General features: G+C 48.7%; 1 protein-coding gene across 2 annotated transcripts in view; it reads right to left on the bottom strand.

The window, feature by feature from the left end:
- Positions 1-16,898, bottom strand: part of LOC142683511 (PHD finger protein 23A-like) — a 47,467-nt gene extending 30,569 nt beyond the window's left edge. For both annotated transcript variants that reach the window (XM_075847387.1, XM_075847388.1), the window contains exon 1: positions 16,592-16,898. In XM_075847387.1, the coding sequence (XP_075703502.1) occupies positions 16,592-16,628 (37 nt within the window). In that variant the 5' untranslated portion in view covers positions 16,629-16,898. The remainder of the gene's footprint in view (positions 1-16,591) is intronic.
- Between the last annotated feature and the right edge of the window lie 1,897 nt (positions 16,899-18,795).

The following is an 18,795-nucleotide window of genomic DNA, read 5'->3' as shown; positions in this document are numbered from 1 at the left end:
CATACACACACACTGCTCCTCATCATCATCCTCCATACACACACACTGCTCCTCATCATCATCCTCCATACACACACACTGCTCCTCATCATCCTCCATACACACACACTGCTCCTCATCATCATCCTCCTCCATACACACACACTGCTCCTCATCATCATCCTCCATACACACACACTGCTCCTCATCATCATCCTCCATACACACACACTGCTCCTCATCATCATCATCCTCCATACACACACACTGCTCCTCATCATCATCATCATCCTCCATACACACACACTGCTCCTCCTCATCATCATCATCCTCCATACACACACACTGCTCCTCCTCATCATCATCCTCCATACACACACACTGCTCCTCATCATCCTCCTCCATACACACACACTGCTCCTCATCATCCTCCTCCATACACACACACTGCTCCTCATCATCATCCTCCATACACACACACTGCTCCTCATCATCCTCCTCCATACACACACACTGCTCCTCATCATCCTCCTCCATATACACACACTGCTCCTCATCATCATCATCCTCCATACACACACACTGCTCCTCATCATCATCCTCCATACACACACACTGCTCCTCATCATCCTCCTCCATACACACACACTGCTCCTCATCATCCTCCTCCATATACACACACTGCTCATCATCATCATCATCCTCCATACACACACACTGCTCCTCATCATCATCCTCCTCCATACACACACACTGCTCCTCATCATCATCATCCTCCATACACACACACTGCTCCTCATCATCATCCTCCATACACACACACTGCTCCTCATCATCATCCTCCATACACACACACTGCTCCTCATCATCATCCTCCATACACACACACTGCTCCTCATCATCATCCTCCATACACACACACACTGCTCCTCATCATCATCCTCCATACACACACACACTGCTCCTCATCATCATCCTCCATACACACACACTGCTCCTCATCATCATCATCCTCCATACACACACACTGCTCCTCCTCATCATCATCCTCCATACACACTGCTCCTCATCATCATCCTCCATACACACACACTGCTCCTCATCATCATCCTCCATACACACACACTTCTCCTCATCATCATCCTCCATACACACACACTGCTCATCATCATCATCATCATCCTCCATACACACACACTGCTCCTCATCATCATCCTCCTCCATACACACACACACACACTGCTCCTCATCCTCCATACACACACACTGCTCCTCATCATCATCCTCCATACACACACACACACTGCTCCTCATCATCATCCTCCATACACACACACACACACTGCTCCTCATCATCATCATCCTCCATACACACACACACTGCTCCTCATCATCATCCTCCATACACACACACTGCTCCTCATCATCATCATCCTCCATACACACACACTGCTCCTCATCATCATCATCCTCCATACACACACACTGCTCCTCATCATCATCCTCCATACACACACACTGCTCCTCATCATCATCCTCCATACACACACACTGCTCCTCATCATCATCCTCCATACACACACACTGCTCCTCATCATCATCCTCCATACACACACACACTGCTCCTCATCATCATCATCATCCTCCATACACACACACTGCTCCTCATCATCATCCTCCATACACACACACTGCTCCTCATCATCCTCCATACACACACACTGCTCCTCATCATCATCATCCTCCATACACACACACTGCTCCTCATCATCATCATCATACTCCATACACACACACTGCTCCTCATCATCATCCTCCATACACACACACTGCTCCTCATCATCCTCCATACACACACACTGCTCCTCATCATCATCATCCTCCATACACACACACTGCTCCTCATCATCATCCTCCATACACACACACACACTGCTCCACATCATCATCCTCCATACACACACACACTGCTCCTCATCATCATCCTCCATACACACACACACCGCTCATCATCATCCTCCATACACACACACTGCTCCTCATCATCATCCTCCATACACACACACACACTGCTCCTCATCATCATCCTCCTCCATACACACACACTGCTCCTCATCATCCTCCATACACACACACTGCTCCTCATCATCATCCTCCATACACACACACACTGCTCCTCATCATCATCCTCCATACACACACACACACACACACACACACACTGCTCCTCATCATCATCCTCCATACACACACACTGCTCCTCATCATCATCCTCCTCCATACACACACACTGCTCCTCATCATCATCCTCCATACACACACACTGCTCCTCATCATCATCCTCCATACACACACACACTGCTCCTCATCATCATCATCCTCCATACACACACACTGCTCCTCATCCTCCTCCATACACACACACTGCTCCTCATCATCCTCCATACACACACACACTGCTCCTCATCATCATCCTCCATACACACACACTGCTCCTCATCATCATCCTCCTCCATACACACACACTGCTCCTCATCATCATCATCCTCCATACACACACACTGCTCCTCATCATCCTCCATACACACACACTGCTCCTCATCATCATCCTCCATACACACACACTGCTCCTCATCCTCCATACACACACACTGCTCCTCATCATCATCCTCCATACACACACACTGCTCCTCATCACCATCATCATCCTCCATATACACACACTGCTCCTCATCATCATCATCATCCTCCTCCATACACACACACTGCTCTTCATCATCATCATCCTCCATACACACACACTGCTCCTCATCATCATCCTCCATATACACACACTGCTCCACATCATCATCATCCTCCATACACACACTGCTCCTCATCATCATCCTCCTCCACACACACACACTGCTCCTCATCATCATCCTCCATACACACACACTGCTCCTCATCATCATCCTCCATACACACACACTGCTCCTCATCATCATCATCCTCCATACATACACACTGCTCCTCATCATCATAATCCTCCACACACACACACACACACACACACACACATACACACACACACTGCTCCTCATCATCATCCTCCATACACACACACTGCTCCTCATCATCCTCCTCCATACACACACACACACACACACATACACACACACACTGCTCCTCATCATCATCCTCCATACACACACACTGCTCCTCATCATCATCCTCCATACACACACACTGCTCCTCATCATCATCCTCCATACACACACACTGCTCCTCATCATCATCCTCCATACACACACACTGCTCCTCATCATCATCCTCCATACACACACACTGCTCCTCATCATCATCATCCTCCATACACACACACTGCTCCTCATCATCATCCTCCATACACACACACTGCTCCTCATCATCATCCTCCATACACACACACTGCTCCTCATCATCATCATCCTCCATACACACACACTGCTCCTCATCATCCTCCTCCATACACACACACTGCTCCTCATCATCATCCTCCATACACACACACTGCTCCTCATCATCATCCTCCATACACACACACTGCTCCTCATCATCATCCTCCATACACACACACTGCTCCTCATCATCATCATCCTCCATACACACACACTGCTCCTCATCATCCTCCTCCATACACACACACTGCTCCTCATCATCATCCTCCATACACACACACTGCTCCTCATCATCCTCCATACACACACACTGCTCCTCCTCATCATCCTCCATACACACACACTGCTCCTCATCATCATCCTCCATACACACTGCTCCTCATCATCCTCCTCCATACACACACACTGCTCCTCATCATCATCCTCCATACACACACACTGCTCCTCATCATCATCCTCCATACACACACACTGCTCCTCATCATCATCATCCTCCATACACACACACTGCTCCTCATCATCATCATCATCCTCCATACACACACACTGCTCCTCATCATCATCCTCCATACACACACACTGCTCCTCATCATCCTCCATACACACACACTGCTCCTCATCATCATCATCCTCCATACACACACACTGCTCCTCATCATCATCCTCCATACACACACACACACTGCTCCACATCATCATCCTCCATACACACACACACTGCTCCTCATCATCATCCTCCATACACACACACACCGCTCATCATCATCCTCCATACACACACACTGCTCCTCATCATCATCCTCCATACACACACACACACTGCTCCTCATCATCATCCTCCTCCATACACACACACTGCTCCTCATCATCCTCCATACACACACTGCTCCTCATCATCATCCTCCATACACACACACACTGCTCCTCATCATCATCCTCCATACACACACACACACACACTGCTCCTCATCATCATCCTCCATACACACACACTGCTCCTCATCATCATCCTCCTCCATACACACACACTGCTCCTCATCATCATCCTCCATACACACACACTGCTCCTCATCATCATCCTCCATACACACACACACTGCTCCTCATCATCATCATCCTCCATACACACACACTGCTCCTCATCCTCCTCCATACACACACACTGCTCCTCATCATCCTCCATACACACACACACTGCTCCTCATCATCATCCTCCATACACACACACTGCTCCTCATCATCATCCTCCTCCATACACACACACTGCTCCTCATCATCATCATCCTCCATACACACACACTGCTCCTCATCATCCTCCATACACACACACTGCTCCTCATCATCATCACCCTCCATACACACACACTGCTCCACATCATCATCCTCCTCCATACACACACACTGCTCCTCATCATCATCATCCTCCATACACACACACTGCTCCTCATCATCATCCTCCATACACACACACTGCTCCTCATCATCATCCTCCATACACACACACTGCTCCTCATCATCCTCCTCCATACACACACACTGCTCCTCATCATCCTCCATACACACACACTGCTCCTCCTCATCATCCTCCATACACACACACTGCTCCTCATCATCATCCTCCATACACACACACTGCTCCTCATCATCCTCCTCCATACACACACACTGCTCCTCATCATCATCCTCCATACACACACACTGCTCCTCCTCATCATCCTCCATACACACACACTGCTCCTCATCATCATCCTCCATACACACACACTGCTCCTCATCATCATCCTCCATACACACACACTGCTCCTCATCATCATCCTCCATACACACACACTGCTCCTCATCATCATCCTCCATACACACACACTGCTCCTCATCATCATCCTCCATACACACACACTGCTCCTCATCATCATCCTCCATACACACACACTGCTCCTCATCATCATCATCCTCCATACACACACTGCTCCTCATCATCATCCTCCTCCATACACACACACTGCTCCTCATCATCATCATCCTCCATACACACACACTGCTCCTCATCATCCTCCATACACACACACTGCTCCTCATCATCATCCTCCATACACACACACTGCTCCTCATCATCATCCTCCATACACACACACTGCTCCTCATCATCCTCCTCCATACACACACACACACTGCTCCTCATCATCATCCTCCATACACACACACTGCTCCTCATCATCCTCCTCCATACACACACACTGCTCCTCATCATCATCCTCCATACACACACACTGCTCCTCATCATCATCCTCCTCCATACACACACACTGCTCCTCATCATCATCCTCCTCCATACACACACACTGCTCCTCATCATCATCCTCCATACACACACACTGCTCCTCATCATCATCCTCCTCCATACACACACACTGCTCCTCATCATCATCCTCCATACACACACACACACTGCTCCTCATCATCATCCTCCATACACACACACTGCTCCTCATCATCATCCTCCTCCATACACACACACTGCTCCTCATCATCATCATCCTCCATACACACACACTGCTCCTCATCATCCTCCATACACACACACTGCTCCTCATCATCATCCTCCATACACACACACTGCTCCTCATCATCATCATCCTCCATACACACACACTGCTCCTCATCATCATCATCCTCCATACACACACTGCTCCTCATCATCATCCTCCTCCATACACACACACTGCTCCTCATCATCATCCTCCATACACACACACTGCTCCTCATCATCATCATCCTCCATACACACACTGCTCCTCATCATCCTCCTCCATACACACACACTGCTCCTCATCATCATCCTCCATACACACACACTGCTCCTCATCATCATCCTCCATACACACACACTGCTCCTCATCATCATCCTCCATACACACACACTGCTCCTCATCATCATCCTCCATATACACACACTGCTCCTCATCATCATCCTCCATATACACACACTGCTCCTCATCATCATCCTCCATACACACACACTGCTCCTCATCATCCTCCTCCATACACACACACTGCTCCTCATCATCATCCTCCATACACACACACTGCTCCTCATCATCATCATCCTCCATACACACACACTGCTCCTCATCATCATCCTCCATACACACACACACACTGTTCCTCATCATCCTCCATACACACACACTGCTCCTCATCACCATCCTCCATACACACACACTGCTCCTCATCATCATCCTCCATACACACACACACTGCTCCTCATCATCATCATCCTCCTCCATACACACACACTGCTCCTCATCATCATCCTCCATACACACACACTGCTCCTCATCATCCTCATCCATACACACACACTGCTCCTCATCATCATCCTCATCCTCCATACACACACACTGCTCCTCATCATCCTCCTCCATATACACACACTGCTCCTCATCATCATCATCCTCCATACACACACACTGCTCCTCATCACCATCATCATCCTCCATATACACACACTGCTCCTCATCATCATCATCATCATCCTCCATACACACACACTGCTCCTCATCATCCTCCTCCATACACACACACTGCTCCTCATCATCATCCTCCATACACACACACTGCTCCTCATCACCATCATCATCCTCCATATACACACACTGCTCCTCATCATCATCATCATCATCATCCTCCATACACACACACTGCTCCTCATCATCATCCTCCATACACACACACTGCTCCTCATCATCCTCCTCCATACACACACACTGCTCCTCATCATCATCCTCCATACACACACACTGCTCCTCCTCATCCTCCATACACACACACTGCTCCTCATCATCATCATCATCCTCCATACACACACACACTGCTCCTCCTCATCCTCCATACACACACACTGCTCCTCCTCATCCTCCATACACACACACTGCTCCTCATCATCATCATCATCCTCCATACACACACACTGCTCCTCCTCATCCTCCATACACACACACTGCTCCTCCTCATCCTCCATACACACACACTGCTCCTCATCATCATCCTCCATACACACACACTGCTCCTCATCATCATCCTCCATACACACACACTGCTCCTCATCATCCTCCTCCATACACACACACTGCTCCTCATCATCATCCTCCATACACACACACTGCTCCTCATCACCATCATCATCCTCCATACACACACACTGCTCCTCATCATCATCCTCCATACACACACACTGCTCCTCATCATCATCATCCTCCATACACACACACTGCTCCTCATCATCATCCTCCTCCATACACACACACTGCTCCTCATCATCCTCCATACACACACACTGCTCCTCATCATCATCATCCTCCATACACACACACTGCTCCTCATCCTCCATACACACACACACACACACACACACTGCTCCTCATCATCATCATCCTCCATACACACACACACACTGCTCCTCATCATCCTCCTCCTCCACACACACTGCTCCTCATCATCATCCTCCATACACACACACTGCTCATCATCATCATCCTCCATACACACACACTGCTCCTCATCATCCTCCTCCATACACACACACACACACTGCTCCTCATCATCATCCTCCTCCATACACACACACTGCTCCTCATCATCATCATCCTCCATACACACACACTGCTCCTCATCATCATCCTCCTCCATACACACACACTGCTCCACATCATCATCCTCCATACACACACACTGCTCCTCATCATCATCCTCCATACACACACACTGCTCCTCATCATCATCCTCCATACACACACACTGCTCCTCATCATCATCCTCCTCCATACACACACACTGCTCCTCATCCTCCTCCTCCATACACACACACACTGCTCCTCATCATCATCCTCCATACACACACACACTGCTCCTCATCATCATCCTCCATACACACACACTGCTCCTCATCATCATCCTCCATACACACACACACTGCTCCTCATCATCATCATCCTCCATACACACACACACACACTGCTCCTCCTCATCATCATCATCATCCTCCATACACACACACTGCTCCTCATCATCATCCTCCATACACACACACTGCTCCTCATCATCATCATCCTCCATACACACACACTGCTCCTCATCATCATCCTCCATACACACACACTGCTCCTCATCATCATCCTCCATACACACACACTGCTCCTCATCATCATCCTCCATACACACACACACACTGCTCCTCATCATCATCCTCCATACACACACACTGCTCCTCATCATCATCCTCCATACACACACACTGCTCCTCATCATCATCCTCCATACACACACACTGCTCCTCATCATCCTCCATACACACACACTGCTCCTCATCATCATCCTCCATACACACACACTGCTCCTCCTCATCATCCTCCATACACACACACTGCTCCTCATTATCCTCCTCCATACACACACACTGCTCCTCATCATCCTCCTCCATACACACACACTGCTCCTCATCATCCTCCATACACACACACTGCTCCTCATCATCATCCTCCTCCATACACACACACCGCTCCTCATCATCATCATCCTCCATACACACACACTGCTCCTCATCATCATCATCCTCCATACACACACACTGCTCCTCATCATCCTCCATACACACACACTGCTCCTCATCATCCTCCATACACACACACTGCTCCTCATCCTCCTCCTCCATACACACACACTGCTCCTCATCATCATCCTCCATACACACACACTGCTCCTCATCATCATCCTCCATACACACACACTGCTCCTCATCATCATCCTCCATACACACACTGCTCCTCATCATCATCCTCCATACACACACACTGCTCCTCATCATCATCCTCCATACACACACACACTGCTCCTCATCATCATCATCCTCCATACACACACACTGCTCCTCATCATCATCATCCTCCATACACACACACTGCTCCTCATCATCATCCTCCATACACACACACTGCTCCTCATCATCCTCCATACACACACACTGCTCCTCATCATCATCATCCTCCATACACACACACTGCTCCTCATCATCCTCCATACACACACACTGCTCCTCATCATCATCATCCTCCATACACACACACTGCTCCTCCTCATCATCCTCCATACACACACACTGCTCCTCATCATCCTCCATACACACACACTGCTCCTCATCATCATCCTCCATACACACACACTGCTCCTCATCATCATCCTCCATACACACACACTGCTCCTCATCATCATCATCCTCCATACACACACACTGCTCCTCATCATCATCCTCCATACACACACACTGCTCCTCATCATCATCATCCTCCATACACACACACTGCTCCTCATCATCCTCCTCCTCCATACACACACACTGCTCCTCATCATCATCATCCTCCTCCATACACACACACTGCTCCTCATCATCATCCTCCATACACACACACTGCTCCTCATCATCATCCTCCATACACACACACTGCTCCTCATCATCATCCTCCTCCATACACACACACTGCTCCTCATCATCCTCATCCTCCATACACACACACTGCTCCTCATCATCATCCTCCATACACACACACTGCTCCTCATCATCATCCTCCATACACACACACTGCTCCTCATCATCATCCTCCATACACACACACACTGCTCCTCATCATCATCCTCCATACACACACACACACTGCTCCTCATCATCATCCTCCATACACACACACTGCTCCTCATCATCATCCTCCATACACACACACACACTGCTCCTCATCATCATCCTCCATACACACACACTGCTCCTCCTCATCATCATCATCCTCCATACACACACACTGCTCCTCATCATCCTCCATACACACACACTGCTCCTCATCATCATCATCCTCCATACACACACACTGCTCCTCATCATCATCCTCCATACACACACACTGCTCCTCATCATCCTCCATACACACACACTGCTCCTCATCATCATCATCCTCCATACACACACACTGCTCCTCCTCATCATCCTCCATACACACACACTGCTCCTCATCATCCTCCATACACACACACTGCTCCTCATCATCATCCTCCATACACACACACTGCTCCTCATCATCATCCTCCATACACACACACACACTGCTCCTCATCATCATCATCCTCCATACACACACACTGCTCCTCATCATCATCCTCCATACACACACACTGCTCCTCATCATCATCCTCCATACACACACACTGCTCCTCATCATCATCATCCTCCATACACACACACTGCTCCTCATCATCATCCTCCATACACACACACTGCTCCTCATCATCATCCTCCATACACACACACTGCTCCTCATCCTCCATACACACACACACACACTGCTCCTCATCATCCTCCATACACACACACTGCTCCTCATCATCATCATCCTCCATACACACACACTGCTCCTCATCATCATCCTCCATACACACACACTGCTCCTCATCATCCTCCATACACACACACTGCTCCTCATCATCATCCTCCATACACACACACACTGCTCCTCATCATCATCATCCTCCATACACACACACTGCTCCTCATCATCATCCTCCATACACACACACTGCTCCTCATCATCATCATCATCCTCCATACACACACACTGCTCCTCATCATCCTCCATACACACACACTGCTCCTCATCATCATCATCCTCCATACACACACACTGCTCCTCATCATCATCATCCTCCATACACACACACTGCTCCTCATCATCATCCTCCATACACACACACTGCTCCTCATCATCCTCCTCCATACACACACACACACACACACTGCTCCTCATCATCATCATCCTCCATACACACACACTGCTCCTCCTCATCATCCTCCATACACACACACTGCTCCTCATCATCCTCCTCCATACACACACACACTGCTCCTCATCATCATCCTCCATACACACACACTGCTCCTCATCATCATCCTCCATACACACACACTGCTCCACATCATCATCATCCTCCATACACACACACTGCTCCTCATCATCATCATCCTCCATACACACACACTGCTCCTCATCATCATCCTCCATACACACACACTGCTCCTCATCATCATCATCCTCCATACACACACACTGCTCCTCATCATCATCATCCTCCATACACACACACTGCTCCACATCATCATCCTCCTCCATACACACACACTGCTCCTCATCATCATCCTCCATACACACACACTGCTCCTCATCATCATCCTCCATACACACACACTGCTCCTCATCATCATCCTCCTCCATACACACACACACACACTGCTCCTCATCATCATCCTCCATACACACACACTGCTCCTCATCATCATCATCCTCCATACACACACACTGCTCCTCATCATCATCATCCTCCATACACACACACACACACTGCTCCTCATCATCATCCTCCTCCATACACACACACACACACTGCTCCTCATCATCATCCTCCATACACACACACTGCTCCTCATCATCATCCTCCTCCATACACACACACTGCTCCTCATCATCCTCCTCCATACACACACACTGCTCCTCATCATCATCATCCTCCATACACACACACTGCTCCTCATCATCCTCCATACACACACACTGCTCCTCATCATCATCCTCCATACACACACACTGCTCCTCATCATCATCCTCCATACACACACACTGCTCCTCATCATCATCCTCCATACACACACACTGCTCCTCATCATCATCCTCCATACACACACACTGCTCCTCATCATCATCCTCCATACACACACACTGCTCCTCATCATCATCCTCCATACACACACACTGCTCCACATCATCATCATCCTCCATACACACACACTGCTCCACATCATCATCATCCTCCATACACACACACTGCTCCTCATCATCATCCTCCATACACACACACTGCTCCTCATCATCCTCCTCCATACACACACACTGCTCCTCATCATCCTCCATACACACACACTGCTCCTCCTCATCATCCTCCATACACACACACTGCTCCTCCTCATCCTCCTCCATACACACACACTGCTCCTCCTCATCATCCTCCATACACACACACTGCTCCTCATCATCATCATCCTCCATACACACACACTGCTCCTCATCATCATCCTCCATACACACACACTGCTCCTCATCATCCTCCTCCATACACACACACTGCTCCTCATCATCATCCTCCATACACACACACACTGCTCCTCATCATCCTCCTCCATACACACACACACTGCTCATCATCATCCTCCATACACACACACTGCTCCTCATCATCCTCCTCCATACACACACACTGCTCCTCATCATCATCATCCTCCTCCATACACACACTGCTCCTCATCATCATCCTCCATACACACACACTGCTCCTCATCATCATCCTCCATACACACACACTGCTCCTCATCATCATCCTCCATACACACACACTGCTCCTCATCATCATCATCCTCCATACACACACACTGCTCCTCATCATCCTCCTCCATACACACACACTGCTCCTCATCATCCTCCTCCATACACACACACTGCTCCTCATCATCCTCCATACACACACACTGCTCCTCATCATCATCCTCCATACACACACACTGCTCCTCATCATCATCCTCCATACACACACACTGCTCCTCATCATCATCCTCCATACACACACACTGCTCCTCATCATCATCCTCCATACACACACACTGCTCCTCATCATCATCCTCCTCCATACACACACACTGCTCCTCATCATCATCATCCTCCATACACACACACTGCTCCTCATCATCATCCTCCATACACACACTGCTCCTCATCATCCTCCTCCATACACACACACTGCTCCTCATCATCATCCTCCATACACACACACACACACACTGCTCCTCATCATCCTCCACACACACACACTGCTCCTCATCATCCTCCTCCATACACACACACTGCTCCTCATCATCATCCTCCTCCATACACACACACTGCTCCTCATCATCATCATCCTCCATACACACACACTGCTCCTCATCATCATCATCCTCCATACACACACACTGCTCCTCATCATCCTCCATACACACACACTGCTCCTCATCATCATCCTCCTCCATACACACACACTGCTCCTCATCATCATCATCCTCCATACACACACACTGCTCCTCATCATCATCCTCCATACACACACTGCTCCTCATCATCCTCCTCCATACACACACACTGCTCCTCATCATCATCCTCCATACACACACACACACACACTGCTCCTCATCATCCTCCACACACACACACTGCTCCTCATCATCCTCCTCCATACACACACACTGCTCCTCATCATCATCCTCCTCCATACACACACACTGCTCCTCATCATCATCATCCTCCATACACACACACTGCTCCTCATCATCATCATCCTCCATACACACACACTGCTCCTCATCATCCTCCATACACACACACTGCTCCTCATCATCCTCCATACACACACACTGCTCCTCATCATCATCCTCCTCCATACACACACACTGCTCCTCATCATCATCCTCCTCCATACACACACACTGCTCCTCATCATCATCCTCCATACACACACACACTGCTCCTCATCATCATCATCCTCCATACACACACACACTGCTCCTCATCATCATCATCCTCCATACACACACACTGCTCCTCATCATCATCATCCTCCATACACACACACTGCTCCTCATCATCATCCTCCATACACACACACTGCTCCTCATCATCCTCCATACACACACACTGCTCCTCATCATCCTCCATACACACACACTGCTCCTCATCATCATCCTCCATACACACACACACACTGCTCCTCATCATCATCCTCCATACACACACACTGCTCCTCATCATCATCCTCCACACACACACACTGCTCCTCATCATCATCCTCCACACACACACACACTGCTCCTCCTCATCATCCTCCATACCCACACACTGCTCCTCATCATCATCCTCCATACACACACACTGCTCCTCATCATCATCCTCCATACACACACACTGCTCCTCATCATCATCCTCCATACACACACACTGCTCCTCATCATCATCATCCTCCATACACACACACTGCTCCACCATCATCATCCTCCATACACACACACTGCTCCTCATCATCATCCTCCATACACACACACTGCTCCTCATCATCATCATCCTCCATACACACACACTGCTCCTCATCATCATCATCCTCCATACACACACACTGCTCCTCATCATCTTCCTCATACCACACACACACTGCTCCTCATCATCATCCTCCATACACACACACTGCTCCTCATCATCCTCCTCCATACACACACACACTGCTCCTCCTCATCCTCCATACACACACACTGCTCCTCATCATCATCCTCCATACACACACACTGCTCCTCATCATCCTCCATACACACACACTGCTCCTCATCATCATCCTCCATACACACACACTGCTCCTCATCATCATCCTCCATACACACACACTGCTCCTCATCATCCTCCTCCATACACACACACACACACACACACTGCTCCTCATCATCATCCTCCATACACACACACACTGCTCCTCATCATCATCCTCCATACACACACACACTGCTCCTCATCATCATCCTCCTCCATACACACACACTGCTCCTCATCATCATCCTCCATACACACACACTGCTCCTCATCATCATCCTCCATACACACACACACTGCTCCTCATCACCATCATCCTCCATACACACACACTGCTCCTCATCATCCTCCATACACACACACACTGCTCCACATCATCTCCTCCATACACACACTGCTCCACATCATCTCATCCTCCATACACACACACTGCTCCTCATCATCATCCTCCATACACACACACACACTGCTCCTCATCATCATCATCCTCCATACACACACACTGCTCCTCATCATCATCCTCCCCCATACACACACACTGCTCCTCATCATCATCCTCCATACACACACACTGCTCCTCATCATCCTCCATACACACACACTGCTCCTCATCATCATCCTCCATACACACACACTGCTCCTCATCATCATCATCATCCTCCATACACACACACTGCTCCTCATCATCATCCTCCATACACACACACTGCTCCTCATCATCATCCTCCATACACACACACTGCTCCTCATCATCATCCTCCATACACACACACACTGCTCCTCATCATCATCATCCTCCATACACACACTGCTCCTCATCATCATCCTCCATACACACACACTGCTCCTCATCATCATCATCCTCCATACACACACACTGCTCCTCCTCATCATCCTCCATACACACACACTGCTCCTCATCATCATCCTCCATACACACACACTGCTCCTCATCATCATCATCCTCCATACACACACACTGCTCCTCATCATCCTCCATACACACACACTGCTCCTCATCATCATCCTCCATACACACACACTGCTCCTCATCATCCTCCATACACACACACTGCTCATCATCATCATCCTCCATACACACACACTGCTCCTCATCATCATCCTCCATACACGCACACTGCTCCTCATCATCATCCTCCATACACACACACTGCTCCTCATCATCATCATCCTCCATACACACACACACTGCTCCTCATCATCATCATCATCCTCCATACACACACACACTGCTCCTCATCATCATCATCATCCTCCATACACACACACTGCTCATCATCATCATCCTCCATACACACACACACTGCTCATCATCATCATCCTCCATACACACACACTGCTCCTCATCATCCTCCTCCATACACACACACTGCTCCTCATCATCCTCCTCCATACACACACACTGCTCCTCATCATCATCCTCCTCCATACACACACACTGCTCCTCATCATCATCCTCCATACACACACACTGCTCCTCATCATCATCATCCTCCATACACACACTGCTCCTCATCATCATCCTCCTCCATACACACACACTGCTCCTCATCATCATCATCCTCCATACACACACACTGCTCCTCATCATCCTCCTCCATACACACACACTGCTCCTCATCATCCTCCATACACACACACTGCTCCTCATCATCATCCTCCATACACACACACTGCTCCTCAGTATTTTCTCAGGTTTCTTACCTTCAGTACTGGCTTCTCCCATTGCAGTTTCCAACATGTTCCCCTGTGAGGGCCCCAACAGGGGCCTAATCTCCCCGGCCGGGCCCCTGAGGCAGAAGAACACCGATCTCCGTCACTAAGTGCCCCCTCCCGCCGCTGTCGGCCGCCCGCTCCCCGCACAGCTCCCTGGGATCAGTAGTCCGCCGGTCGCGCACTGACAGTCGGAACTTGTAGTACATTGGAGCTCTATTACTATAACTACAACACACGTCATAGGAACATTTAACTACATAATCCAGAAGTCATTGCGGCGTTAACGCCAACACTCCCATAAGTCTATGCACAAAAACGTCAGTTCAATGACATGTGACTAAGATAGAAAAGAGCGCATGCGTTAAAGTGAAGCAAAGCATACTGGGAAAGAGTGACAGTAAGCGGTAGTGTACTGGGAAATACGGCGCATAAACTTGATGACATCCGAGTCATGTGACTAAATGGACATAGGCTCCGCCCTGTCAACACGGCGCATGCGTTTGTCGATGTGTGTGTAACGCATGCGTGTTTTACGATTTCAATGTACCGTCTATTTACAGAAAAATAACCGGAGAAGGAAGAAGAAAGAAAATGACTCCAGACGTAGATGAGACACCGACCTTACCTTCAGCTGTGTACCTACTAACAGACTACAGTGACAGGAGGAGGTATAATGTCCAGTGACAGGAGGAGCTATAATGTCCAGTGACAGGAGGAGCTATAATGTCCAGTGACAGGAGGAGCTATAATATCCAGTGACAGGAGGAGGTATAATGACCAGTGACAGGAGGAGCTATAATGTCCAGTGACAGGAGGAGCTATAATGTCCAGTGACAGGAGGAGCTATAATATCCAGTGACAGGAGGAGGTATAATGTCCAGTGACAGGAGGAGCTATAATGTCCAGTGACAGGAGGAGCTATAATGTCCAGTGACAGGAGGAGGTATAATGTCCAGTGACAGGAGGAGGTATAATGACCAGTGACAGGAGGAGGTATAATATCCAGTGACAGGAGGAGGTATAATGACCAGTGACAGGAGGAGCTATAATGTCCAGTGACAGGAGGAGGTATAATGTCCAGTGACAGGAGGAGCTATAATGTCCAGTGACAGGAGGAGCTATAATGTCCAGTGACAGGAGGAGCTATAATGTCCAGTGACAGGAGGAGCTATAATGTCCAGTGACAGGAGGAGGTATAATGTCCAGTGACAGGAGGAGGTATAATGACCAGTGACAGGAGGAGGTATAATATCCAGTGACAGGAGGAGGTATAATATCCAGTGACAGGAGGAGGTATAATGACCAGTGACAGGAGGAGCTATAATGTCCAGTGACAGGAGGAGGTATAATGTCCAGTGACAGGAGGAGCTATAATGTCCAGTGACAGGAGGAGCTATAATGTCCAGTGACAGGAGGAGCTATAATGTCCAGTGACAGGAGGAGGTATAAAGTCCAGTGACAGGAGGAGCTATAATGTCCAGTGACAGGAGGAGCTATAATGTCCAGTGACAGGAGGAGCTATAATGTCCAGTGACAGGAGGAGGTATAATGTCCAGTGACAGGAGGAGGTATAATATCCAGTGACAGGAGGAGGTATAATATCCAGTGACAGGAGGAGGTATAATGACCAGTGACAGGAGGAGCTATAATTTCCAGTGACAGGAGGAGGTATAATGTCCAGTGACAGGAGGAGCTATAATGTCCAGTGACAGGAGGAGCTATAATGTCCAGTGACAGGAGGAGCTATAATGTCCAGTGACAGGAGGAGCTATATATTTCCAGTGACAGGAGGAGGTATGACCAGTGACAGGAGGAGCTATAATGTACAGTGACAGGAGGAGCTATAATGTCCAGTGACAGGAGGAGGTATAATGTCCAGTGACAGGAGGAGGTATAATGTCCAATAACAGGAGGAGGTATAATGTCCAATAACAGGAGGAGGTATAATGACCAGTGACAGGAGGAGCTATAATGTCCAGTGACAGGAGGAGGTATAATGTCCAGTGACAGGAGGAGGTATAATGTCCAGTGACAGGAGGAGGTATAATGTCCAGTGACAGGAGGAGGTATAATGACCAGTGACAGGAGGAGGTATAATGTCCAGTGACAGGAGGAGGTATAATGACCAGTGACAGGAGGAGGTATAATGACCAGTGACAGGAGGAGCTATAATGTCCAGTGACAGGAGGAGG

Source organism: Rhinoderma darwinii, assembly GCF_050947455.1.
Source record: "Rhinoderma darwinii isolate aRhiDar2 chromosome 3 unlocalized genomic scaffold, aRhiDar2.hap1 SUPER_3_unloc_3, whole genome shotgun sequence".
Taxonomy (NCBI): domain Eukaryota; kingdom Metazoa; phylum Chordata; class Amphibia; order Anura; family Rhinodermatidae; genus Rhinoderma; species Rhinoderma darwinii.
This window is presented reverse-complemented; position numbering and strand designations above follow the sequence as displayed.